This window comes from Equus przewalskii, chromosome 10 (genome assembly GCF_037783145.1).
Source record: "Equus przewalskii isolate Varuska chromosome 10, EquPr2, whole genome shotgun sequence".
NCBI lineage: Eukaryota > Metazoa > Chordata > Mammalia > Perissodactyla > Equidae > Equus > Equus przewalskii.
Window position 1 is genome coordinate 11767763 of NC_091840.1, and position 27531 is coordinate 11795293.

At 39.5% G+C, this 27531-nt stretch overlaps 2 protein-coding genes and 1 long non-coding RNA gene across 8 annotated transcripts in view; 2 read left to right on the forward strand and 1 right to left on the reverse strand.

The window, feature by feature from the left end:
- The window catches only part of ABCA6 (ATP binding cassette subfamily A member 6), a 64321-nt gene extending 57954 nt beyond the window's left edge, over positions 1–6367 (forward strand). For both annotated transcript variants that reach the window (XM_008537771.2, XM_070561526.1), the window contains exons 36-40: positions 1469–1588; positions 1789–1929; positions 2413–2492; positions 4316–4371; positions 4500–6367. In XM_008537771.2, the coding sequence (XP_008535993.2) occupies positions 1469–1588; positions 1789–1929; positions 2413–2492; positions 4316–4371; positions 4500–4601 (499 nt within the window). In that variant the 3' untranslated portion in view covers positions 4602–6367. The remainder of the gene's footprint in view (positions 1–1468; positions 1589–1788; positions 1930–2412; positions 2493–4315; positions 4372–4499) is intronic.
- Positions 1515–26273, reverse strand: LOC139074010 (uncharacterized). Its single transcript, XR_011523284.1, has 3 exons — positions 25701–26273; positions 23277–23320; positions 1515–1635 (listed from the first exon to the last, which is right to left on the reverse strand). It is a non-coding gene; the product is annotated as an uncharacterized lncRNA (long non-coding RNA).
- Positions 25487–27531, forward strand: part of ABCA9 (ATP binding cassette subfamily A member 9) — a 65215-nt gene continuing 63170 nt past the window's right edge. For 2 of the 5 annotated variants that reach the window (XM_070561521.1, XM_070561523.1), the window contains exons 1-2: positions 25487–25924; positions 26233–26520. The gene's annotated coding sequence lies outside the window, so the exon portion shown is untranslated. Of the gene's footprint in view, positions 25925–26113; positions 26622–27531 lie in introns of those variants that run through there. The other 3 variants (XM_070561522.1, XM_008537772.2, XM_008537773.2) reach the window with 3 other exon arrangements.

The window sequence follows — 27531 nt, forward strand, 5'->3', positions numbered from 1 at the left end:
TATCTTCAAGAATAAAACACAGAAATAAGTATAGACATAACCTTGATAGAAAGCATGCATATAATTCAGAGAATATCAGGGGTGTCGGCCGGCCATTCTTCACCGAGGGGCATCCCTGCACCCCTCGGCCTTTCTACTCATCAATTATTTATTATTTATTGCTTTTAGGAGAAAACCTCTATAACATTTTAACAGAAAGCAGAGGGTCAAGAATAATATATAGATACTTCTTGATCATCCACTTAGCCAGCAAACTTAGAAGGACGATGCATATATATATATTTAGACAAAGAACTGGACGGAGAAGGAAACATTAACCAGATGGAGGCCGTAAACCTAACTCGACGTCTTATCTGGGCAGGATTCCTTTCTGCTTGTCTCACATGGGACTGTGTGCTCCTCCGTTAATTAACTGAAAAATATCTTGAAAGTTACCTGCAGGTGGTCACATTCTCTTACTATATCTAATTTTCCCGGGAGGTAGTGCCTCCCAAGCAGCCACCCAAAGGAGTGAAAACTGGAGGTTAAGAAAGGAAAAGGAATGAAGGGCAATTAGAAGCAGCACAGGTTTCAGAACTATGTGAGGGGCCGGCCGGTTATTCTTCACCAAGGGGCGACCCTGCACCCCTCGGCGTTAATCAGCTGGACCCTGTCAAACAGCCGATCAAATGATGTAGCCACGGCTCCCGGCACCAATCCAGTTTTATATTTGTGACTGTCCAATATTTTCCCAACTTTTTTTTTTAAAAGTATATCTTTTTTTTTGTTTTAGGGAGATTGGCCCTGAGCTAACATCTGTTGCCACTCTTCCTCTTTTTTTTTCCCCCAAAGCCCCAGTACATAGTTGTATCCTAGTTGTAAGTCATTCTAGTTCTTCTATGTGGGATGCCCCCGTAGCATGGCTTGATGAGCCATGCTAGGTCCATGCCCAGGATCCGAACTGGCAACCCCTGGGCTGCTGAAGTGGCGTGCATGAACTTAACCACTCAGCCATGGTGCTGACCTCCTTCCCAACCTTTTAAAAGAATTTTGCTATGGAAATTTTGCACAAATGTGAAGAAAGTCATTTATGAACCCTTTATACCCATCACCTAGTTTCAACAGATATCCACATAGGGCCAATCTTTTTATACCTCCACCCACTTCCTTTCCCCACTCTCCAATTATTTTGAAGCAAATACTAGGTAGCATATGCTTTATTTATAAGTATCAGTTAGTATCTCCAAAGGATATGAAGTCTTCCCTTTCTTTTTTAACTTAACCAGAACACCATTAGCACACCTAAAAATATACAGAAGTTTTCTTTATGTTATCAAAAATCTAGTTAGTATTCACATTTCCTGGGCTTTTTTTTGAATTAGTATCTAAATATGATTCACAAACTGTATTTTTTTCTATAAAATTTCCCCTCTTTCTTTTTTGCCTACCCCCTTTCTTTTAATGGTGTTAATGTTTTGGCTTACTTCAGGCAAACAATCCAGAAAGCCATTAAAAACACAGAGAGAGGGGCCCTCCTGAGCACCCATTACCTGGCTGAGGCTGAGGCCGTCTGTGACCGCGTTGCCATCATGGTGTCGGGAAGACTCAGGTAAGTGTCTTTCCAGAGCCTGCACTTGGCCCCCAAAATGAGATTCCCTATTAAAAGGGAAAAATCGCTATGAGCACCTGGAATTCTTCGTTTCAGCTCCCTTAGTGACGTCCTTTCCCTTACATTTGAAATTTAAGAACAACATAACAAAATTTAAGGAGTAATATTTTTTCCCAACATGTTTTCCTTCTTGCCCATAGATGCGTCGGATCCATCCAACACCTGAAAAGCAAATTTGGCAAGGATTACATTCTAGAACTAAAACTAAAGGAAAGTTCTCAAGTGACTTTGGTGCACGTTGAGATTCTGAAGCTTTTCCCACAGGCTGTGCAGAAGGAAAGGTGAAAGGAACTTTTGGTTATGAAGACTTCTGTTGGCTTCACCCTCAGGGTTCCTTTTCTGCTCTGTGAGAACTTCAGGGTTATTTGACTTTATAATCAAGTTAGGGACTTCAAAAACTGATTTGTTGAGTCTTTTAGATTATAAGAGATTTGGGAGCTACCCAGGAAGCTGTGGCCCCCCAGGGAGGCTTGGGGACACCCTATGTTCATTCTGTGTTCAACGAGAACACAGTTGGCATAAACTGAGCATAACTGTAACTATGCTGGATCACTTCTAGAGCTGTCTCCAACAGCTGGCAACCAAAGCCATTCTAAGATTTGTCCACTGATAAATTACTTATTTCATACGTAAGCCATACATTAAAAAAAATTGCGTTACTTTTATTTTAAAAAGAAAATTGCTGATAATATCAATATTTATTTTGATGGTCATTTTTTTCCCCTTAAAACTCAAGGTCAAATATGACATTTTCCCGTTCCCAGATTTTCCTCCTTCGTGCTCTATAAACTGCCCGTGGCGGATGCTCACCCTCTGTCTCAGGCTTTTCACAAATTAGAGGCAGGTAAGAATGACCGTTTTTTAAACAAAGCTTTTGAAGAATCAGTTCAGACTTGGATAATAATATAATGGGAGATAATTGTGTGGTTTGAAAATAGGCCCAGTAGGGGATGATTTTAAGAATTTTAATGGTAGATAATGGGGGGATTTAACCCCAACTTCGGAGAGTCCAACTCTAATGAAGTGGTTAATCTCCAGCGCAGAGACCATAGCTGCAGGAAAACACACAATCGTGCTTGACTGGTTCTACTGTGAATTCAGGACATTAACCTCAGAAAGCCCCTTAGTCCAACCTGCTTTGCTCACATGCGCACAATCCATTCACACCAAATGTCCTAACTTCTTTCCTCACTCCTCCTCTTACATGGCCTTCTCCTTCCTGCTTTTCTCCCTCAGTTGATTCCCTTGCTTTATGTTTCACTGACAAAATAAAGGCAGCAGAAATCCTCCCTGCACCTGTGCTGTGTTCTGCCTTCCTGTTAACGATGATGAACTGTCTGTGTCTCTAGCTAAGTGTGTCCCCTGCATTGTGCATAACTCCTCTGGCCGCTTGAAATTGTCCATTCCCTCTCTTTGTCATCTTTTTCCCACTTTTAACTGGGTCATTCTCAACAGCAGGCCATCTTGTGTAGTTTCTCAACACAACATGGTAGTGAAGAGCTCAAACTAGCACAGGCTCTGTGGGATCCCATCCCAGCACGGCTGCTGACATGCTAGGAGACATTGAGTAAAGCTAGGCAATCCCTGCACGTCTAGATGGCTCACCTCTAAAATGAGGGATAACATCAGCGCCTACATGGCAGGGTGCTTAGGACGATTAAATGAGTTCATTTGTGAAGAGCCTAGAACAGTGCTGGCTCATTATATAAATAATGGATATAATTATAATATAATATAAATATAAATATAAATATAAATATAAATATAAATATAATTCTCTGGTTCACTCCTCCTCCTCCAGACACTCTGACTTCCTAGCTCTTCCTAAATGTTGCAGACATGCATACTCCACCTCAGGACTCTGCACTTGCTAATCCTTCCTGGAATTCTACTTCCTAAATAGCTGGTCAGCTTCCTCACTTCTTTCGGGTTTCTGCTCAATTATTGCTTTATTGCTGTGGTCCTCCCTGACTATCCGGTGCAAAAGAGTGCCAGCACTTCCTGTTTCCTTTACCTGATTTATTGTTTTTCCATAATAGCTATCAATATTTACTTTATTATATATTTAAGTGCTTATTTGACGTCCATATTCCTCACACCAAATACACGGAGGCAGGGGTTTTGTTTCTGTCTGTTTTCTTTATTGCTCTATCTGTGGCACCTAAGGGTGGCTCATACATGGAAGACACTCAACGTATAAATGGTGAACTGTGGACTTGTGAACATGTGAGTCTGGTGACTAGTGTCATGCAGAGTTCGTGTGGGGAAGCCCAGCAGACAGCTGGTCCAGGAGATGAACCGGCTGAAGCACACCCACACGGAAGGAGTGGGTCCTTTTAACGGGAATGGAATGGGATTGAAGTCTTCCTCACGTGTAAGAATACATGTATCAATCAATTACGCAGTCCCTCAGGGAACTTCCACATCTCCCCAGGATGCATATACTAAGTAAGAAAACACATATTATCAAAATGCAATATAAGAAAATTCTAATATCAAGATTAATTTAATATACACATATTAATTCTGTGACTTCTTTCACCAAACATTTGCTGATTCAGCTCTATATTCCTATATCAATGATTTGCATTTTTATTTTGTATGCTTTTGAAAAAATTCTTGGTAATAAATTATAAGACTCTACTACTAGTCTTTTTTTTTTTTCAGTGAAATATAACTTTAACCTGGAAGAATACAGCCTCTCTCAGTGCACACTGGAAAAGGTGGGTCAACCTTTGTGGTTTTGTTTCATCACTGAATTTCACCTGAAAGTAGCTGCATTTTTCTTGTGTATTTGGAAGACAATCCACAACTTGGTAATTCTTTTCCTTCTTCTTTGTCTCCTATTTAGGCCTTCCTGGAGCTGTCTAAGGAGCAGGAGCTGGGAAATTTTGCTGAAGAAGTTGATACAAGCATGAGATGGAAACTCCTCTCTCATTCAGAAGACCCTTAAAACCTCAAGCCTAACAAGTCTTTGTTGATGTCACATAAGCTTCTGTTGTATATAATAATTAGCAGTATGTATAATTTTAAAAATCAACAACATCAATATTAGGTATATCTTGTGTATTTAGTTAATGAATGGATAAATTTGGAAATTATTCCTCCCCTCAAATTTAGGGGTGATAGAAAATCTGTGATAAAGGCAATACAAAATATTACTTAAGATACCTGAAGAGCCAGGCACTGGGTGTTGTGGAAATAATACCACAAACTTGGAATTTTTTAAAGTATGACTTAGAAATAGGATATTTACTAAAAAGTTCCCTTGCTGAAATATGTGAGGGATGTATTTAACAGCCAGAAGCTGTGTGATTGTTGCATGCCAGTATGTGATACACTGGGTTTATGCGCTTGTTTTAATACATAAGCACAATCCAAGAGTGTTCCTCTGAAACCTGTTCAGAAATTGTTTTAAAATTCTCAGGGTTGGAGTCCCTTGAACTCACAAATGAACAAACATGTACATTGGAAGAGCAGTTCAAATATACCCATTGAAAACAATGGGAGTCATAGCAGCATTGGTTCAGACTTTTACAATTTGAATACATTATATTGAGTTCTTATGATTATGGGGGGTGCTGATGGTTTTCTGTGTATTTACTGCTATTTTATGATCACCTCTCTCTTATATATGTGTAGGCACATGTGTGCATATATAAATACACGTGTGCATATCTTTTGTATTCCTCAATTAAAAAAAAATCTGTCAGCTTTACAGATTATTTTATTTTTTTCCTTAAACAATAGTCATTTTATTTTGAATATCACTGGAAAATTTTTTGAAGACCAAGCAGTATTCTTGCTGCTGTGTTTTTGGAGATGTGTTATATAACTTAAAAGAAAATTTTTTAGTCTCATTGAAGAAAATTGTATATTGGAGAAAAATATAGAAATTGAATAAAATGGTATAAAAGAATCACCACAATTTCTCCACACCAAAAAAAATCAACTATTTCCTTTTTTCCTTAGTGCATTTTTTACATAGTTGGAGTCATTATAGTACATATAATTTCCTAATTAAGTATATATGCATATTTGCTGATGTAACATTGAAATTGTTTTAATTTACTTTTTAACTTATGGTGAGATTGAAGCTTTATATTTGCATTTTATTTTGTGTTAATTATTTGTATTCTTTGTTCATTTATTCTTGTGCTTTAATCTTTCTCTTATCCATTTTACAGGCTTTTTATACAATTAAATATTGTATCTGTATATTTTACATATATCATAATTATATCTGGAGTATTATATTTCCAAACCTACAATGAATCACCTATAGTTTACTGTTTACTCAGGAGCCTTTAGTGTTCTATAAAAGTAAATCCATATTACAGTGAGAGTTGAATTTAAATTATTTCTAGACCTCAAGCAATAAATTCTCTTGTCTTGCTCAAATGTATAACGTCACAACATACATATAACCATTTCACCTAACAATATGATGAAATCTTTGCTTGTGTCCTTTCATAAATTATAAACTTTCTTAAGTGTTATAGAAATATGTTTACAAAGTACTGAATAATCAATATCAGATGTGGTATGAATATTTTAAAATATTAAACTGGACATAGTTTGCTAGAACCATAATAATATAGTTGCTTTTGAAGCTATTAACTTGGGTATTTATTAGGATTGTGTTTAAGAGCAAATAAATGGGTATGAAAAGAGATGGAGATGAGAATAAAACAAAGGAAAAGATTTTTTAAAAAGGAAGGCATATCTTGTGCTGATTTTGTTCTCTATTTTCCTAACATATCCCTTCCAGAGGAGGCTGACCACTGGACACTGTATCCCTAATTTCCTTCATTGATGGTTGGCTTCCGGTTGGGTTTGACCAATCCAATAGGAAATAGCAACAGGAGATGGGAGGGTGGCAGAAGAGTGAGGTTAGAGGATTTCCTCCCTTCCTCCCTCATTTTAGTTCCAGATCTCAAGCAGTAGACATATCCTTCCAGGGTTATAGCCTTTGCCCTGCTCCAGTTACACTCACTCACCTGCTTCTGCCACCCCCTAATAATATTGGCCCCAGAAGTGTGTCACTCTTTCCTAGTCCACACTCAGCCTCCAGCAATTCATCGTAATTACCATTTAAGTGTTTTTTTCCTACCAATTTGTGCCTCTAGTGGCTCCTGCTCCAGATCAGCTGATCTTGGCTGCAATTCTCTGTATTCGCTTGTATAAAAGAATGAGATATATTTTGGTCTCTGCCCTTGGTTCCTCCTAATATTTGGCCTTTGAGCCTGTTTCCTGACACAGAGCTCCTAAAACTCTTGGGATTTCTTGGGTGATAGGAGCATTTTCTGTTCTAATGAGATGACTCTGGTGGGCTCCTGGATCACAGCTGGTCACCAGAAAGACCAAGCCATCATTAGAAGCTTGGTACTTTCAGCCTCACCTCCCATTCTCTGGAGATGAGAGAAGGGTTGGAAATGGAATTAATAACTGATTACACCTGATGAAGCATCCATAAAAATCCCCAAAATACTAGAGAGCTTCCGGATTGGCAAACACATCCATGTTCCAGGAGGGTGGTGCATCCCAATCCCACAGGGACCAAAGCTCCTGTGCTCAGGACCCTTCCAGGGCTCACCCTATGTATCTCTTCATCTGGCTATTCATCCGAATCCTTTCATATCCTTTATCATATAATAAACCAGTTAACATAAGTAAATGTTATCCTGAGTTCTGTGAGATGTCCTAGCAAATTGTTGAGCCCAAGGAGGGAGTCATGGGAACCCCGATTTACAGCCAGTTGGTCAGAAGTACAGGTGACAACCTGGGACTTGTGATTGCTGTCTAAAGTGGGAGCAGTTTTGTGGGACTGAGTCCTTAACTTGTGGAATCTGACACTAACTCCAGATAGATAGTGTCAGAACTATATTGAATTGTAGGACACCCAGCTGGTGTTGGAGAATTGGTCAGTATGGGGAAAAATCCCACACATTTAGTGGCCAAAAATGAAATGTGAGAGCAAAGGAAAACATAATGTGTTTTTCCTAGACATGTAGTGTCAGTGAAGTGGGATTTGCCTGAACGGCTCAGGCTCATGGAAACATGGTTTGGGAAGAAAGAAGGGAAAGGCAGAGGATGAGGAGCCTTTGCTGCCTGGATGGCTTGTTAGTCACCCATGGGGTAAACTGCAGCTGTGCTTTTATCAGTTGCGAAAGGTAAAGGGTACCAGTGGAATTAGAGATGAGAGAAGACCCAACTCCTGCGGAGCTGACTAATTGGATACGCAAGAAAACACGAAATACTAAGAAACATGCTAAACATACAGTCCCTTCGTTATTGTTATCTGTAATGACAGAATGAGGTAAAGTGCTGAGTGCACACTTGATGCCGGACCAAGCTCAGATTTGAGTCAGTCTGAGATTTGGCCATGAAACTCAAAGCTGCCCACAAAGGGAAAAATCATGCCAAGAAAGTATCTTGAAGGCCTCTGGTCACCAAAAATGTAGTCAGTGTGGTGGCAGATAAACCAAGAAACTACTGAAACCAGGGGATACAGTGTGCGGGAGTTGCCTCATTTTGTGGATGGGTATCATGAGCTTCCTGAGGAACCTTTACTAAAATGGAATGTGAGAGTAACTAATTTGGGGCTATGTCTTTCGTTTCGAATGTTATAGACGGAAGAGCGTGTTTGGGTCAATACAGGGCCCACAGTTCACTATTGACCAATTACAGATGGCTATAAGTGATCCAGACATGCAGAAGATTGTTCCTGAGGGAAGGTCAGCCTGGTGGACTGGATAAAAGCCACTATAAAGTGTGTTTATCCTGAGATGGGGGACTGCCCAATTCCCCCTGTAAATGCCTAGCAGAACACTTCAGATGAAGCAGCTGATCTGCTTCATGTGCAAGCCATGTGGGATTGGCTTTACCAGGACTGGGATATTCACCCGCTGAATATGCCCATTACCAGTTTACAGTAAATGCTGTGATCAAGGGGACCCCTTTTAGAAGGGCGCCCCATGTGATGTTGCTCTTGCAAAATCAAACAACAGTCAGAAGTTTTATCAGTTTGCTGTCTCAGCTTCCCTCCATGGATCTTACTGATACCAAGGTGTCTGACTGCGTGCCCAGCTGTGCAAGCAGTGTGGGATAGGTAGCAGAGAGACCGAAGAAAAGACCCAGAGACAGTGTATGAGACATAAAGGTTTATTGGGACCTCAATAGAGGGAGTGTCCAGGAGTGGCCGACTGGACAGAGTTGTGCACCTGCACTCACTACCGTGAATACAGAGGGGGTTGCTTATAATGGCAGGGGAACAAAGCCTACATGCTTGCCAAAAGGGACCGTCCTTCCAGGACCAGCATTCCAAGACCAGTAGCTCATGTAGAAGGGCTCTGCGTTCCTCCAAGATGTGATGTTCTTCCTGGATTGTTACAATACCAGATGGTTGGTGGCACACCCAGAAGGGGGCCAGAAGGACACATGGTTGCTATAGGGCATGTAGGCTACTGCTGGGCAAGCACGACCCTACACGAGGTCACCAAAGTAATTAAAAAAGACAATGGGAGAGACAGAAAGGAGAGTCAAGGGACTGGTCTCAGCAAGGTGGAAATCTTTAGATGGGGTGACATTGTAATTTATAATAAGACGTATACATATATATGTGGTCTTCATCCTCATGTCTGGCACAGAGCTCCTAAAACCCTTGGAATTTTGTAAGAGATATGAGATCAACAAAGGTGTCTCCTATTAAGTTAATGACATGCCTTTTGGACCCATCTAAGGAAAGGAGCTAGTTGCCAGGAGAACTAAACATGTCATTAGAGAGTTGGAACTATCCAGGGAGGGGAAAGGTCCTGGAGGTTGAATGGATCACCAATGGCCAATGATTTAATCAATCATGCCTATGTAATAAAGCCTCCATAAAAACCAAAAAAGGACAGGGTTTAGAGAGCTTCTGGGTTGGAGAACACGTGGAGATGCAAGGAGAGTAGTGTATTCAGAGAGAGCATGAAGCTCCATGCCCCTTTCCCCATACCTTGCCCTATGCATCTCTTCCATAGCATTCCTGAGTTATATCCTTTTATAATAAACCAGTAATCTAGTAAGTAAAACGTTTCTCTGAGTTCTGCGAGCCACTCTAGCAAATTAATCAAACCTGAGGAAAGGGTTGCAGGATGTCTGATTTATAGCCAATCGGTAGGAAGTACAGGTAACAACATGGGCTTGCCATTGGCATTTGAACTGTGGGTTGTGGGCAGCCAATCTTGTGGGACTGAGCCCTCCACCTGTGGGACCTGATACTATCTCTGGGTAGACGGTGTCAGAATTGAGTTGAATTGTAGGGCATCCAGCTGGTGTCTGAGAAATTTCTTATGGGTGTGGGGAATGTTCCTATTGGAATTGATACAAGAAACTATTTAGATGGTTATTGAGAAATGAGATGGATGTGGCAGACATTAATGGTGTTGAAACAATAGTGTTGATGCAGCACTATTGAAGGTTGGGTGGACCAATGGGACTCCCTGCTGGTCCCCCAACATTAGAAGGCCCCAAACAAGTCCACTCTGTTTACCCTAGTTTGGAGGAATTTGAAAAGCCAAAGGACAAAATTACAATGAGAAACCCCACTCAGAACCACCTAGGGTTTTGGTTAAGCAGATTAATCAAGGTAAATACTGAAGGAGAGGCCAGGGTCTTGTGGCTCAACCTGGCAGAGACCCAAGGCCATATGCACATGTGTGGATAAAATGGCCAGATTGGGGTAGGAAGGGAGAGACTTTTCTGGGACTCCTTGACACAGGAGCCCAAAACACCGTGATTTGAAAACTGTTGGTGATGTTTTAATGGCGGCTAAATTTAGATCAGGCGGAAATGGAGATGCAGAGGTTAACAGGATTGAGGTGAAAGTTTAGATGAAAATTGGGATTTTTGAACAAACTTTATATGAGGAAATCGAGTCTCCTGTACCTGAATTTATTATTAGGATAGACATTATGTCGGCCCAGAGATTGCTTCCCCTACCTAGTATTGAGAAGAGAGGCATGAAAGTCCTCCTTCAGGCCAGTCTTAATTGGACACGCTAAATGGAAACCACTAGTTCTGCCTGAACCCACGCAGGTGGTTAACTTAAAACAATATGGAATACCTGGTGGGCAAAAAGAGATCACCACTTTAATGACATGTTAGAAGCTGGAGTGCTGGCACTGATGAATTCTCTGTACAATAGTCCTGTGTGGCCTGTGTAAAAGGCTTGCAGCTCGTGGGGACTAACAGTAGACTATTGAGGCTTAATAAAATGGTGCTGCTCATAGCCTCAGCAGTTCTGACCATGGTTTGGACTATACAAAAAAAACATAACAGTCTAAACGAGACTGGCACTCAGTGACTGTTTTCTCAAATGCTTTCTTCTCTGTCTCAGTCTTGGAGAGGAGCCAACCGCAGTTCACTTTCACATGGGAAGGATCCTGACTGACATTTACTGTGTTGCCATGGGGCTATCACAACTCTCCAGCTTACTGTCAGAATTTGATCAGAAGGGATGTGGACTTGGTCCCCAGTGTAATAGTACACCGCATTGATGACGCATGATAATGTTGGGAACTGAAGAGCAGGCTAGGACTGATTTGAACGCAATAACTCACACAACCAACTGAGGCTCGTTAACAAATTCAGCAAAGGTCCAAGGACCTACCCTAATGGTAAAATTCTTAGGAATAACCTAGGCAGGAGCTACCTGGAATACTCCACAAGTGGCCAAAATTAAACTGCTTTCGTTACCCACCGCTAGGACTAACCAGGAAGCCCAGTGTTTGGTTAGTTTATTTGGGTTTGGGGGGAAAAGCTTATCCACATCTGGGAATATTGCCAGCCCCTATACTTATGACTATCCAAAGGAAAGCTGTATTTGAGTGATCCCAACAGAAGCATGCCAAGACTGAATTATAAAAAGCCTTTATTGACACCTTTATTGATATACCAAAGATTTTAGTCAATGATAAGTGGTTTTTGAAAATACATTAACATCACTTCAGAGGTGTCAACACAAATAATCAATAATCAATCTATAAATCAAAATTGGGGTGAGTTTATTATATGATCCAATCTGCGGGCTACACGGCCCAGGAGAATGACCTTCACCAGGGAAGGCAGCACTCTGGTAAGTGCACAGCATGGTTAGAAACGATTTTGGAACAAGGAACATACATCAAATATGACAAGAATATCTCTTTTTACTACATTCACGAGATGTTTTGCCAGCACAGCAGGTCAGTGGTCACAAAATATACACAGCAGGTCAGCGTGACTCTTAGTTTCTGGGAAGAAATGCCTATCTTTAAACAAATGCTGATCTGGGAGGGAGGCAACATCCCTATCTTTAAAGGCGGCATTCTTTGCTTTAGGATATTGTAAATATTTAAAACAGATGTGCAAGGCATGCTTGACAGGCCACATCAGGCCATTCTGGAAAAACAAGATCAAGGCAAATTAGTTTTAAACCAAATGGCTTCCTCTTATACCTCAATATATTAACTTTCCTCATTGCTTTGCATTTATTCATCAAAGGCAAACTTCACAAGTTTTTCTGTAGTTTTAAGGAGTCCTGCCGACCCCAGCAGGGCTTTCAACATGCTTTGAGAGCTCCTAACATGTCTATGGTAAACATCTTCCGTTCTCCTCACAGCTATTTCCAGACTGCTAACACTGTCCTCAGCTGCCAAGCACATCTGTTGGTCTGTTCTTAGAGTCTGCTTCCCACTTTACAGAAAAATATCTTAACCCTCAGGGGTGAAATCTTTCCTTCATCTTGTCATATTTAAAAATTCTTTCGGTTCTCACTTTCACCTCCTTTTTTTCCTGTGACAAAGGAACTCTCTCTTTTCCTTTTCAAGTCTGTCCTCTCATCTTGGTTCTGATCCAATCCCTTCTTATCCCCACTCTCCTTCCAAAAAGCAATGTTCCATCTGTTACTTTATTTTTCCTGTTTTTTCAGCGTTTTCCTTTTTCCTTCCCTTCTAAATACCATCTTTTAAAAACCCTACCTTTGACCAAAACAACTCATTTTGGCTAGCATCCAACCAATGACCTTTCTTTTATAACCAGCCTTCTAGAAAAAATAAATGATGCTTTTCTTTTTGCTTCCCCATCTCATATCCAACATTATACATTTAAAACTCAAAGTATATGTATTGAGCAACTTTCATGTCCCAGGCTCTGTGATGTGCACAGTGATAAAGATTCTGCAGGACCCTTCAGATGTGTACAATCTATGGTGGAAGTGAGATGAGCATGATTAGTTTAAAATATGGAGGAGTACATACTGCAAAGACAGTAACCACGGTGTGCTAGGGAGCACCTGGAAGAGGCATCTAACCCAGATGGGAAGAGGGCCAGGAAGGCTCCTGTGAGAGGAGAGGTAAGGCCTGAGACCTGAAAGACAGTGAGAATTAGGCAGATATACGTAGCCAATATGAGAAGGCCCGTTTGAGAGAAGGGGTAAACAGGTTCTGGTACCAATTCCAATGGGGGGAGGGGGCCAGTTCGCTACACCACCAAGAAATGCTCAGGATACCAGCCGAGTGTCCTAATTCAACTCAGTTCTCAAACTATCTACCCAGAGATAGCATCAGATTCCACAGGTTAAGGATTTAGTCCTACAAGACTGCTCCCTCCTTCAGACTCTAGTCTCAAGTCCAGGTTGTTACCTGTACTTCTGACCAACCAGCTATAAATCAGATGTTCCCACAACCCCCTCCTCGGATCGATTAACTTGCTAAAGTGGTTCACAGAACTCAGAGAAACATTTCCCTTACCAGATTACCAATTTATTAAAAAAGGATATAATTCAGGAATAGCCAGATGAAAGAGATGCATGGGGCAAGGCATGGGGAAAGGATGCAGAGCTTCCATGCCCTTTGTAGTTGAGTTACTCTACCCAGATCTCCCCATGTTCCCCAACCCAGAAGCTCTCCAAAACCTGTGTTTTGAGTTTTTACAGAGGCTTCGTTACATAGTCATGATTGATTAAGTCACTGACCATTGGCAACTGATTCAACCTTCATCCCCTCTCTCCTGTGCTAACCCTCTAATCACATGGTTTCTTTCCCTGGCAACCACCCTCTATCCTTAGGTTAACTAAGGATTTTCCAAATGTCGCTTCATTAACATAACAAAGGCCACCATTATTGCTTTTATCACAGGAAATTCCAAATGTTTTAGGAACTCTATGCCAGGAGCTAGGTTGAAGACCAAATATATATTTCTTATTATAAGTTATAATATCACAAGGGATTGATTCCAGAAGAGCCAATAGAGGTGAATGAGAATGCTTTACATTCATTTAAAAAAACAATGATCATGTCTAAATATGACTGGAGTTAGAGGAAGGGTTAAGGCAAGGGAAGACTGGAGAGAAGCAGGGACCAGATAATAAAAAGTCTTGTGCTTTTGCTACAAAACCAGGACACTGTGAAGGTAGCAAAGGGAGTGACATAATAAAAATTGTGTGCCAGAAAGATTGTTTATATGTGGTGTGAAAATGGATTGCTTTCCACTTTCAAGATGGTACGTGGACAAAAGTAGAGGCAAAGATGATATCGGCTCAACACAAGGTTGACATATGGAAGCCATATTGTAGAAAAGAAACCATATTGTAACTTTGAGTGAGCTCTAATTAACTAACTCAGCTGGATATGCATGCTCCAGGAGACATACATACTCTGTAGATTTTATGGCCCTTGCTTGGGTAGGTACCTCCCAGCTGTGATAAGACAATAACTTTGTTCTTTTGAGTTCCGTAGGAATGTGATGACCCTTGAAGAGAGATTCTGTGTTGATATCTGGGACAACTGAAAGATCTGGCAACTACTGGTCTCTAACACCAGAAGGTCAACATTCCTAACTGTCTCCCCCATAACCCACTGGCCCATATAGCTGCTTCAAGACTCTGTGATCCCCTTAAGATGGTTTTTAGGATGCTAGTCCACCATCTTCCAATTTGCTAGCTCATCACTTAATAAAATGCCCTTTCTTTGCCACCATCTTGCCTCCTGATAGATTGGCTTTTGTCTTTTGGTGAGCAGATCATGCCCTTTGCGTAGTAACAGAAATTGGCAATGACGATGGGATCTATAAGTCTGCCTGCAGCCAGCCAACTTCGGGGGAAATTCTTGGGAAAGTCCCTAGCAGCTGCTGAGGCTCTTTGCCTTGGGTGTGGGTCCTGTTGGTTTCCCTCCACTGCCAGCTGTCTCCAATGCTTCCTATAGTGGAAAGAGAAATGGCTACTTCTAGAAGGTCAACAGGCTCATGGCTGGAGTAGGGTAAGTTGCCTCAGGTGTGCACCACTGAAAACTTTCTTTCCCTCCATCTGGGGTCCCCTTCTTTTGAGGGTGGTCATCTGGCTAATAAGGCACACTGCTGGAATGGGAAGAGTTATAGGACTTCACCTGGAATCTGGGAACCAGTTCACCGGTGTCTGGTGTTTCTGTGTCTGTGTTTGTAAACAGCTCCAGGATCAGATGTCTTTTGGGTGAATGACCTTGTTAAAACGTGCCCATGCCTAAAATTGTTGAATATCTCATAGGAATTGTGGGTTAGAGGTCCTGCTGTGGAGATTTTTTGCTTGGTTAAAGTTCTAAGCAAGGACTGAGGGTTTAAGGGAGACAACATAAATGGGTTACAGCCACTGGGGCACACAAAAGGATAATGTTAGAGTCCCAAGCTCCAGGGTACGGTCCCAGAGTACCAGAGTCTTGGATTTCAAAGTCTGTTCACATTTGTCTGTGTCTCACTGTTTTATTTATTAAAATTGGCTGTTTGGGGACTTAGTTCCTTGGTGACCTAGTTCCTTGGTGACTATAACAAACTCTCTTTAGAAACTACCTTGCTTGTTGCAGCCACCTTGGAAAAAGCCTCCTAAAATGAGGATAACTATAAACAGCTGGAAAGACAACTTAGGATAATTTAAAATTAAAGTGGACAGAGGCCGGCCCCGTGGCATAGTGCTTGGGTTCAGTGTGCTGTGTCAGAGGCCGTGGTTCATGAGTTTGGATCCCAGGCGCAGACCATGCTGTGGTGGCAAACCACATACAAAATAGAAGAAGATTGCCACAGATGTTAGCTCAGGGCAAATCTTTCTCAGCAAAAAAAAAATTAAAATAAAATTATGGTGGCCATTTTGGGTTCTTTTTGAGCCTCCAAATGAAGGAAAAAGGAAAAATCTTTCATCTTGAAAGAGTCAAGGGCTCCACCTTTTGACAGAAGGTTTTCAGAAGCTGTCGATGTTTACAGAGAACAGCAGAATCTTGCCAAACTTGTTTTGTGTCCTGAGGGCTTGGTTTGATAATCCTCAGGTTAGGAGGGTCCCAAAACTACAGTGGGACAAAAACGCGGTTGTTCTCCATTTTGTGGTCAGAGATGGTTTGACAGAAATGCAGGTTACACTCCCATTTGCCACGAGGGGTCCTACTATACTGCTGTCAGCCGCGGGGTAATTAATTTGGCCATTAGAAGGAATGTTCCATTAGATAAGATCATTTAAAACTGCACTTAAAAAAACTGAAGATTTTGTTACAAAAAGCTAATAAAAAATTGTCATAAAAGGTACATAAGAGAAACGTCTATTAGGTCATGGTTTTACGGACATCCCGTAATCTATGTTCAAAGGAGGGCCCAAAATGAGCCCCTCTTAGAGTAAATGAGACTCAGAGATTTTCTGGGGAACTGCTGTTTAATATAGCCTGGTACAGTTATTGTTTGTCCCAACTGAAACTCGACAAGATATTTGAAAGGATTTAGCAACTCATGATAAGAAATTCAGCCAAATGGGAAGCTGATATTCAGAGCTTGATAAGAATTTATTAGGCCTTCTTCCCTAAGTTAAAATAAAACTAAGACTCCAGAGGGAAAGAAACAAATTAGGAATGGTGTAGTTGGACAGGTAGACCAACCTGTAACGTCATTTGAGTTACAATCCAATTTCTGAGGAATCAAGAGCAACTGTCCCTAAAAAAATACCCTTGGGAGACTGGAAGTGCAGCTGTAGAGGCAGTTCAGATTTCACCCTTTACTTTTACCTCAAAGAGCTTGCAAACCCTCTGGGGAGTATCTAGCCCATCACTAATTCCTAGGACCGAAGGGGAAAAAAGGAAAAAGGAAAGAAAACGGCCATAGGAGCACCCTTGCCAAAAATCTAGCATCTTGAGTGTCTTCTCCACAAATATTAGTAAAAAAAGAGGCTTAAAACAAAATTTAGATTCATTACTAGGGAGCCTTGTATTACTGTACTTGATTGTGGCAATAATTTTAAAACAATAGCTGTAGAGTCTCTGCGTATGTGTGTCTATATAGTTATATGTGTGTGATAACTTACTTCCCGATGGTATAATTTCTAAAGAGCTCTACTCAATTGGGTTAAAGTAAGCACTTATACAAATGTAATGGAAACTAACAAAAGTGCCTTTCAAGTTAACATAATATAAAACAATCTTTGGCAAGTGAAAGCTTATTTAAAATTGTTTGGCACATACATGACACCACCCATCAGGCCATGCTGAGGTGGCGTCCCACATAGCACAACCAGAGGCACTCACAACTAGAATATACAACTATGTGCTGGGGGGTTTTGGGGAGAAGAGGAAGAAGAAGAAGAAAAATACTGAAATATTATTGCTAAACATGTCTAAGATTATCTAATTCTGGCTTCTTATTACAGAGAAACTAAAAAATGTTTTGGTCTATTAGTAAACATGTCTTGTATTTTATTAAATGATTGTACTATGAAGTAGCATGTTTCTATAAATTATGAAAAGTGTTTAGAATGCTAATATAAAAGACAATTCATAAGTGCTAATTTTTTAGTTTTCACTAAGGTCTATAAGGGTCAAAAATTCTACTAAAAATTAAGAATGAAAACATATTTGTATTCAAAGAAAAGAAGATGTATGCTTTCAGTAAAGAAGGTATAAAGAATGGAAATATTTTTGTTTGTTTTCTTAAGAAAGATAAATTTATCCCAAAGTAGTAGGTGGGAAAAAAAAAGAGAAGCCATGGGTCAAATTCTGAATGTAAAAAGAAAGATATAGGTTTGTGGAAGAAGAACCCTAAAAAAGAGTTTTATGCATGGTCAAGTTGACTAAGATTGAAGTAAATCTAAGTAATCAAATGAGTTTTAATATAAAATGTAAGCTATCACAAAAATTAAAATTTGGTTTTCTTTCTCTTAAAAGGGATAATTTTCTTAAACTTTTAGTTTGCTCTTGATAGAGGTTATAAAACATTTCTCTTTATTTTTGAGTAAGTTTACCCAAAAGACAGAAAATCTATGCTTTGTTAAGATAATTTCCTATGTTCAAAAAGATGAGATCTCTCTATTAAGGTTTTTGACTCTTTCTTTTTTTTTTTTTTTTTTAAAGATTGGCACCTGAGCTAACAACCATTGCCGATCTTTTTTTTCTTCTTCTTCTTCTCCCCACAGCCCCCCAGTACATAGTTGTATATTCTAGTTGTGAGTGTCTGGATGTGCTATGTGGGATGCCACCTCAGCATGGCCTGATGAGTGGTGCCATGTCCATGCCAAGGATCCAAACTGATGAAACTCCGGGCCACTGAAGCAGCGTGCACAAACTTAACCACTCGGCCACACGGCTGGCCCCTTGATGACTGTTTCTATTGTCACTTTTTTGAATGGATAACTGAACATCATTTTGCAGTAAGCATTGTTTCCTATTTGACCAAGTGTTTTAAAACCTTTTAATAATTTTTGACAAGCTTCCCCCAAAATTCAAATCCTAAATGAAGTCTTTCTTTTGACCTGAAGGAAAAAATTTTTCTTTGAGAATTTCAGAGGACCCCTGGGACTGCTCAAAGACATTTGTTCTCTCTCTTCCTATAAATAAGAAGATACTAAGCTAATTAGGCTTATTTGGTATGTTAAATTTCATGGGAAGCATTGTAAAATAAGTGATGATAAACCTTCTTAGGTTGTATTATATGGGTAAATGTTATTGATATAAATGTTTTAAAAATTATATAACATTCCTAAAATTCTAATCTGTCCTAGTTGAGAGCCATAATTCTAGTTATTACCTTAAAGTGTTGTATGTCACAGAAATAGTGAAATTTTTTTGTCAATTGCCATTTTTGAGTCTTTTGTCATTTTTAGATAGTTGTTATCTAACTCTGATGTTTTTATAGATGTATTTCATCTTCAGAGAGATTCAAGGAGAGGACTCTAACACTTACTCTAGAATACAGATTTCTGATAAACTTTCAGATCATAAAAGTGAACTGGGTAAGAAATTACAGAACTCTAATGAAGAAACTTATGGCCTCATAAAACTGCTAACAGAAGAATAAGATCAAGAATTGATTACACAGGACTGAATAAACTGATGAGGATGATTATAATTTTTATGACATGTCATTTGAGATATTGCTGATTTTTTGATGTTTTGTTTTTTCCAGATTTAAGGAAACCTTTTTCTCTTTCTCTTAAGCTAACTATGACTTATAGTAACATGGCAAAATTATGCCTTTTTAAGTGAAATTGAAGTATTTTTCTTTTCTCCCCCTACTTGATCCCTTCAGAATTTGAAACTCTTAGTGAGTAAGAATTGTTTTCATGGCAATGCAGTTATTTGTGTAAGTTTAATAAGAATCTATTCCCCTTATAAAAGGACACAATTGGAAACACTGGTTATATTACTAAAGCTTTGACTGGAATGTCATATTTGAGAGAAACATGCAGACTCAGACATGACAAGATAGCTTTTGAGGAACAAAGATTGACTTTATAAAATAAAGCCACATGAAAATATTGGTCTAATACCTTGCTTACAGAATTCCTAGCAACCTTACCAGGTGAGTGAAGAAGTTTACTTCTCTAACAGGTATAAGGAACCTCAGCATATTTTGGGGAAACTCAAGAGAAGAGAGGAATCCCCCAAATCTATATGTATAACAGGCAGATTCTGATGACAAGTCCTTGGCTTTGCTGGCCTCAAGAGGTCTTTAAAGTTCAACCTGAGCTTTCTTGTAGAAAGTTCCAGCAGAAGGTTGCAAGATTTGAAAGACTGTATATGATCAATTGCTATTCTTGGGGTACTTACGGAAATAATAGTATCAAGTTTATTGAAACCAGACTTATTTCATAAACCAATTAGTCTTAATTTGGCTATCTTTGGTGAAAATGAGGTGAACAGGGGCTGGCCTGGTGGTGTAGTTGTTAAGTTTGTGTGCTCCACTTCAGCACCTGGCATTCACGGGTTAGGGTCCCAGGAGTGGACCTAAGCACTATTCATCCAGCCATGCTGTGGTGGCATCCCACACACAAAAAAATAGAGGAAGAATGCCACAGATATTAGCACAGCAACAATCTTCCTCAAGCAAAAAAGAGGAAGCTTGTCAACAGATGTTAGCTTAGGGCCAGTCTTTCTCACCAAAAAAAAAAAAGAGAGAGAGGGTGGTGAATTTAGAAAAATGATGTTGCCATAGAAACTGTGAGGTTTTTGTTTTCTATCTGTAAACTAGATTGAATCCTGAATTCTTCCAGTCTCCTGATATGTCTCACTACAAATATGCAAACCAATGTTTTCAATTTTTTGTTTCCATCATTTTCATTTGAATCATTGAGAACTGAAACTGTGCTTTTTCCAGAAGCCCTGCAAACTGAAGCTGGACAACTTGATATGAATTTAAGAGAGACTTATGTCTGTTGCTTTGTAAGCCACTCAGAAAGATACCTGAACATCTGATGACATCCTCAAAGACATTTAAAACTGCAAAATACTTTGACTCTGACACTTATAAATGTTTTTGACTGGCTGTCCCCTGCGCTCAGAGACTGGTTTATGATTTGCTTCAACTATTAAGATTGTTTCTCCTTTTGTTTCTCTAGAAATGCTTCCTATTAAATACCATTATTGCTTACACAATATAGGCTTAACTTTGGGAGGCCACCTGCATCACTGTCTTAGTAGGAGACTGGTTCAATGAGATGGAACAACCTATGCCCCTTACCAGCAGGAAGAAGCTAGAGCAGTCATCACCCTATATCCCTCAAGATGGAGGAATAAACAACAAAAGGGGGGATTGATACAACACAAGGTTGACATAAGGGAAGCCATGTTATAGAAAAGAAACCATATTGGAACTTTGAATTCCCTCTGATTAACTAGATGAGCAGGATATGCACCCTCCAGGAGATATACATGCTCTGTAGATTTTATGGCCCCTGCTTGTGTAGGTACCTCCCAGCTGTGATAAGATGATAATTTTGTTCTTTTGAATTCCCTGGGAATGCGATGGCTCTCAGACAGAGATTCTGTCTATTCCTATATCCATGACAACTGAAAGATCTGGTGTGGTGACTACTAGTCTGCAACACCAGAGGATTAACTTTCCTAACCCCTCCCCTATAATCCACTGGTCTATATAGCTGCTTCAAGATTCTGTGTCCCCTGTAAGATGGTTCTTTAGGATGCTAGTCCACCATCTTCCAATTTGCTAGCTCATTGCTTAATAAAATGCCCTTCTTCTGCCACCATCTTGCCTCTTGATGGATTGGCTTTTGTCTTGTGGTGAGCAGGTCATGTCGTTTGCATGGTAACCAAGACAATAGGTCTCAAATACCTAATAAACTTCCAGGAAAAAGTACATAGAAAGACTAGAAGGGAGGTAGTATTTGATTAACATATTAGCTGAAAATTTCCCAGAACTTAAAATAAAGACACAAGTTCTATGATTGCAAGTGACCACAAAATGCCCTGTAAGACAAAAAAGCCCAAAAAACAAAAAACAAAACCTACACCTAGGCACATTGTCATGAAGTCTTATACACCTGTGCTGAAAGGGAAATTCCTAAAATTTCCTAGAGAGAAAAAAAAAATACCTCAAATTAATGAGAATCAAAGCTATGTAAGCATTCTTACCAGCAAAACTAAATGTGAGAAGGCAGCAACAAGGTATTTTTAAAGTGAATAATTTAAGACATTTTCAGTCAGGGTCCAAACAAGAATATAAACGAAAATTCAGGATGACAGAATTACAGAAATACAGGTGGAGAAAATGGACAGATTTATCAGTCAAATAGTTTACAACATGGCCAAAAATTATATTCAAATATGTTTGACAAGTAATCTAAGAAATCAAGTAGTAGTGTAACCACAGGACCAGGAACAGAATTTCTCACCCCAAAATATGCCTCTTTGGCACACGAATTATTTTAGGCTGATTACTTTTAAGAAACAGCAGACAGGGAAAAAGCTCTGAAGACCTAGGAGAAGTTACCCATTTGTAGGGGAAATTTACATTGATAAGATAAATTTCCATTTGTAAGGGTGACTTCCTCTCTGAGCCAGAGGACTAAATCTCTAGAAACTCAGAGAAGGAAACGACTTAAATCTACATAAAAACTTCACCCTTGTTTACTCTGCTGACCTCATCCTAACAACAGAAGGCTAAGGCTGTTTTTCTGGGCCTGTGAGCCACCCAGGAGTATGCGCAGAAGAGAGAGCCAATGAAAACTCATCCTGCTAGCACTTCTGCACACCAGCCTGCCCTCCCCAATCCCTTAACCTTACCCTATACCCTGGATCAGGAAGACAGAGTTGAGAGGCTGTCCTTCTGTCTCCTTACCACTTGAATGCACAAACAACAAACTCTTTTTTCCCCCTCAAAAACGATGTACACAGTATCAGCTTCTGTGTGCACAGGTGGAAAGAGAGCCTTCACTAGGTAACAACAGTAATTTTTATCAATCAGATTAGTAACTTTTAAAAAGATCTATGATTCCAGTTTTGGCAAGGCTATGGAGAGTATAATTGCCAGCATTTACTGAGTCCTCACTCAATGCTGGATACTGTGCTAAATGTATATATCCTTTCCTACCTATCCTACCCTTAAAATTCTAAATTTTTTTTAATCCTAAATGAACTCCATTGGATACGGTTGAAAAATAAAATTCAAGTGAGTAAATTTAAAGCACTAATTGTCTTTATTAAGCAATTCATGAATCCGGTAGCATCCCTTTTAGCAAGTGGAGAGATACTCCAAGGAGTTATACAAAATGTGAAGTTTATGGGAAGGAGGGCAGGGCAAGGAAGTTATTGGCAAAAGAAAAGAAAGGATTATTTTGGGCCAGGACATCTTTTCTCTGGAGGGAAGGGAAAGGCAAGGGTTTTATCATGCAGATTGACTTTTCTTCCTCTGGGAATGGGGGAATAGGGAGGGCTCACGCAGATTACCTCATTGGTACTGACCAGAAAATTCCAGACTGGTTGATTAAGATTACATGTTTGGGGAAAGTGAAACTGCAATTAGATTTGGTATGAAATTGATATCATGGGATTTAGCATAATACCATTTTGGGCCTGTGGGTTTCTGTTTAACAATCCTATCTTATCCTCTGTATCTTACAGATGAGGAAACTGAAGCTCCCGGGGTAAGTGACTTGTCCAGCATTGCACAGCAGAAAGTATAGCTAAGGTTCCAAAGTCAAATATGTTGAAGGACTTATCCTGCAAGGGGTGGGATGGAAGCAATGCACAGCAGGTCGTGGGCGGGAAGATAGATGAGGCTGATTTTTCACATTGCCAGAGTAACATCTGTTCAAATATGTTTGTCAACATGTAAGGGTGATCACTAGTAGAATGAAATACCAGAAAGTACTCACCCAGAACTTTCCAGATGGGAGGAGGGGAGAAGGGCAAGGGGAACCTAAAAAAAGGAACAGAGAAAAGCCATGATCAGTGTGGAAATGGAGAAATGGAAAACCACAGGAAAGCTTGATTTAGAGACTATAAAATCAGATGATTGGACAAAATGGATTGGTTATCCTAGGGACTTACATTCCCTCATGAAAAGTAAAAGATTTGCAGACTAAGTGAAAAGAAAAATAAAATTATACTGTTTCAAAAAGACATCCTGTAGGCAGATAATAGAGGTGGGCCAAAATGTACCTGAGAAATGGAACTGCAAATAGAAAGAATGGAGGGCAGGAATATATCATACAAGGATGTTTCAAGCCAAAAACAAGAAAAGGCATAAAAGGGGACCAAGTAGAATTAATTTCTTGTATTTTTAAGAAACAAAATAAAATTTGGAGAGTATCTGATAAAACCCAAATGCAGGCAGCATAGCTAGGTCTGAGGAATAATGAAAAGGACAGAAAAGTTCCTGGGAATGAACAGACATTCTCAGTCTCTCTCTTTATCAGGCTGCTGGCTGCTTTATTCTCGTCTCTCTGCAAGTCAGGTTTTTCTGCTTTTGACAGTGTTGAGGGCTGCACACAGGTCCCATGGTGCCCAGTATTCTGTACAAGTAGCCAGGATATAATCCAAGAGGAATGTTTTAGCCCAATGCAAAGTACATCACATGAAATCTGTAAGACTTCTGGGACAAGAGAATATTCCTGCAAAATATATGAAGCAAGAGGCAAGGAGAAAAGTGAGACTCATTGAATGAACAGAGATGGACACAAACAAGACTGGACAGCATTTGTTATTTTAGCTTATAGACCAGAGATTGTCCGGATTGTAACCAAGGTTCTGCTACTCACCAGCTATGTGAATTTGGGCAGGTTATTTAAATTCTCTGGCCCTCACTTTTCTCATTTATAAAATGGGGTTGATTATGATAGTGCTTGCTTCATGAGATTATTATGTGGATTAAATGTGTTAATAATGTTTAAGTGTGCTGTTTGGATGGGAAAAATCCCCTTTCTCCCTTTCTTGCGTTCTTGCAGCTGGACTGATAATAAAACTGACACATGACCAGATGAACAGGAGAAAAACCCAGTTTAATATGTACATATTGGAGATCATACAGAAATGATGCTCGGAGAGTGAACAAGGCAGACAGTATCTATACATTTTTTACACAAAGAAACAATAAATTGTGAGGAATGACAGGACAAAGAAATTTAGATTTGAGATACATAATTAGTAAGGAATTTAAGCAGAGTTTAGGCTTGAGGCAGTAAATTGTCAAGGCTTGTTTATGTAGGCATCTCGGCCCTGAACTCCCCAGCTTTGGTGATAAGGATGCAGGCAGAGCATTTTTCACATGGGAGATTTATTTCCTGCTGTAAAGGGGAACAGAGACAGGAGGGCAGAATGCCCCTTTTGCTTCTCAAGTAACTTTAATTAAAAATAATCGATATGCTATTGTGGGGTATTTTGGGGTGGCCTGCCCTTGGCCCCAACAGTGCCTTGCATGTAGTAAGTGCCATCCGTGGTTGCTAAGCAAGCACCATGATGTTACGTAATCAATGCCATTCCACTTTTGAAATCCCAATAGGACCTTTTTTTTTTTTAACTGGCAAGCTGATACCAACGTTTATTTCGAAGAGTGAAGACATATGACTTGGTCAAGGAAAATGTTGAAAAATAAGACTAACAAGGGTGGGCTTGCTCTGGGACGGTGTTACAGAGATTACAGGGTGGTCCATATGAAGAAGGAGGCCAACACGCTGAAGAAAAGAATAGAGTTCAGAAGCCACCTAGAGGACCAGAATCCACAAACTATCCTGGATACAAAGTTCTTCTAGGAAACAAGTTACTGAAAAAAGTTTCTAAATTATATTCTCTGTGTACAGAATGCTGGCAATGTTATTAAATGCGAGAATTTTTGTGCCTTCTACAGAAGACACAAGACATGCAGAAATAATCAGAAGTCTTTTTTTTTAGACAGTCTCTCGCATTAATGAGTTCAGTCTGTTTCTACTTTGCTTGCTGAACAATGTCTGGATCTCATATAATTATCAAAAGAGTAGCTATGATTGAATAAATGTTGAGGGAATGGGAAATAGTAAGGAAGATTTCATGCAATTATCATGGACAACGGGAGACAGATAAAAGTCCATTTGAGTTAAGAATTGCACGCATAGCACATTGTGTCCCCTCGGTTGTGTATTCAGGAAGTAATGAGAGTGCAGAAGAACTTAACAGGCTTGCAGACTCTAAGCAAAAAGATAGTGACTCTTTTCTACTCTTCTCCTACAGCCAAAGACCAACTCTGTGAATTACAAGAAGTTTGGGAACTGCCTTGTCTTCGACTTATGTGAGATGCTCAAAAAAGATAGAATGGCAGCTCTTACCTGTTAAAAATGTTTCTTGTACTTCTCCGGAAAATAGGATGTACTGGCAATCACTGGTTTCTTACAGAGAAAGTAGTGTGTTTTCTGGGACTTGTTGCAGAAATAACGAGCCTGTAGGTCCTGGGAATGCAGGTAGTTTTATGACATTGCTTTAAGGATTCTTCTATCCTCCCCTCCAAGAAAGATGCTGCAGTTGGCGTGTATGCAATGCAACTGAGATGCAGGTGAAAATCCAGAGCTCATTTTGTTATCCTGAAAAAAATTACTTTGCTTCATTGCCATATTTCTAGATCCAGGTTTTAAGACCTACATTTCAGTTTTGAGTCACTTTCTGACCTGGTTTGTATGTTTATAGCTATCATTAAACAAAAACCTCAACTCTTCTATTTCCTTCTCTCTGCTCTGCCTCTTATACTTCTTTAAAAGATTATATTGTGGGTCAACTCTCCCATCAGTGCCTTGTATGAAAAAGCTCGTTAAGAAAGACTAGATTCGCTTGGTTTGAGATCTCCTAATGTTTTGATATGTCCAGCCAGCATCTGCAACTATGAACTCCCTGCTGAGGAACTGGCCAGGAGTCAAAGAAACGGAAAACTGTAAAGAAGTCACCATGTGATGTGAGCAGAGAGTTTTTGGCAGCCTGGCTGAAGTAAGACCATAATCCTTTTCGGAAATCAGTTTAAAACGGAACTATTCACAATAAACATGAAATTAAAAGCATGAAGTAGTGGTGTCCCAAAAGGAATGTGAATTCTCCTCCAGGACATGCAGAGACCCGTGGATGAACTGTTTCTAGATTCTTGCTCCAGCTTTCCTGAGAGTAAGTTAACCTCTAAAACTGTGGTTGTTTCGCATATGGGAGAATAACATACAACTTCAAACAGGGAATGCCAAACATTTGGATGGAAACTATTAAATGCAGTAAGTTATTAGTGAGTTGTTTGGCTTTTTCAAATCATCTGAGCATTTTATATTGTATAGCTAAATAACCGGTTGGAGAACTAAGATTTGTTTTTCATTTTTACCCTATGACTAAAGCATGTTTGGACAAATAGCATATATTATCAAATAAGGCTGTTGGATAAATTAAAGGAATGGAACTTTATGTTGCGTTTTTGCAAGTATGAGCTATTTCCCAAGTTATTAGAAGTAGTTATTCTTTTTTATTTGTTTTCAATTTTACTGCCAGAGGATTTGTAAGCACGGGGGTATACATGATTTTCTGAATTTTGAAATGTTTTAACTGGCTTGAGAATATTTTCATCAAGAAAACTTAGGGCGATATTTTTATTGAGCTTGTTTATCATACTAAATGTATAAGAATTTTGATCTAATTCGTTGTGCAATGTTATTTATTCTTTGAAAACTAGGAATTCTATCTGATGGGAAGTGACTCGCTTTTTATAGCCAAGTTATTATTTCTAGATCATAAAACTTCCTATTGGAGCAATTTAAGCTAGTTTGATATTTTGTGCTACTATGGTGCGCAGTATTTATTTTCCCTATTAGTGTGCGCAGTGGAAAATAAATCAGTCTTAACAGTCAGAAACAAATAACCACAATCATCATAACTAGATCATGTGAATTATTCTTTATTCAAAAATAATTTCCAGCACATGCCTTAATCCACAGAAAGAAAGAAGAATAAGCCATCAGGCAATAGATTTAACCCTTTCAGGTACCATCGTTTACCACGACATTGATTTCCTAATGGGAAATGCTGCAGGTTGGTTTCAGTTGGGGTCACCAGGCTGTCACAGCCTACTCTGGTACCATTATTAGCATTCACATAACTTCGGAATCCTTTTGTTCATCCCTGGACAATTTTTAA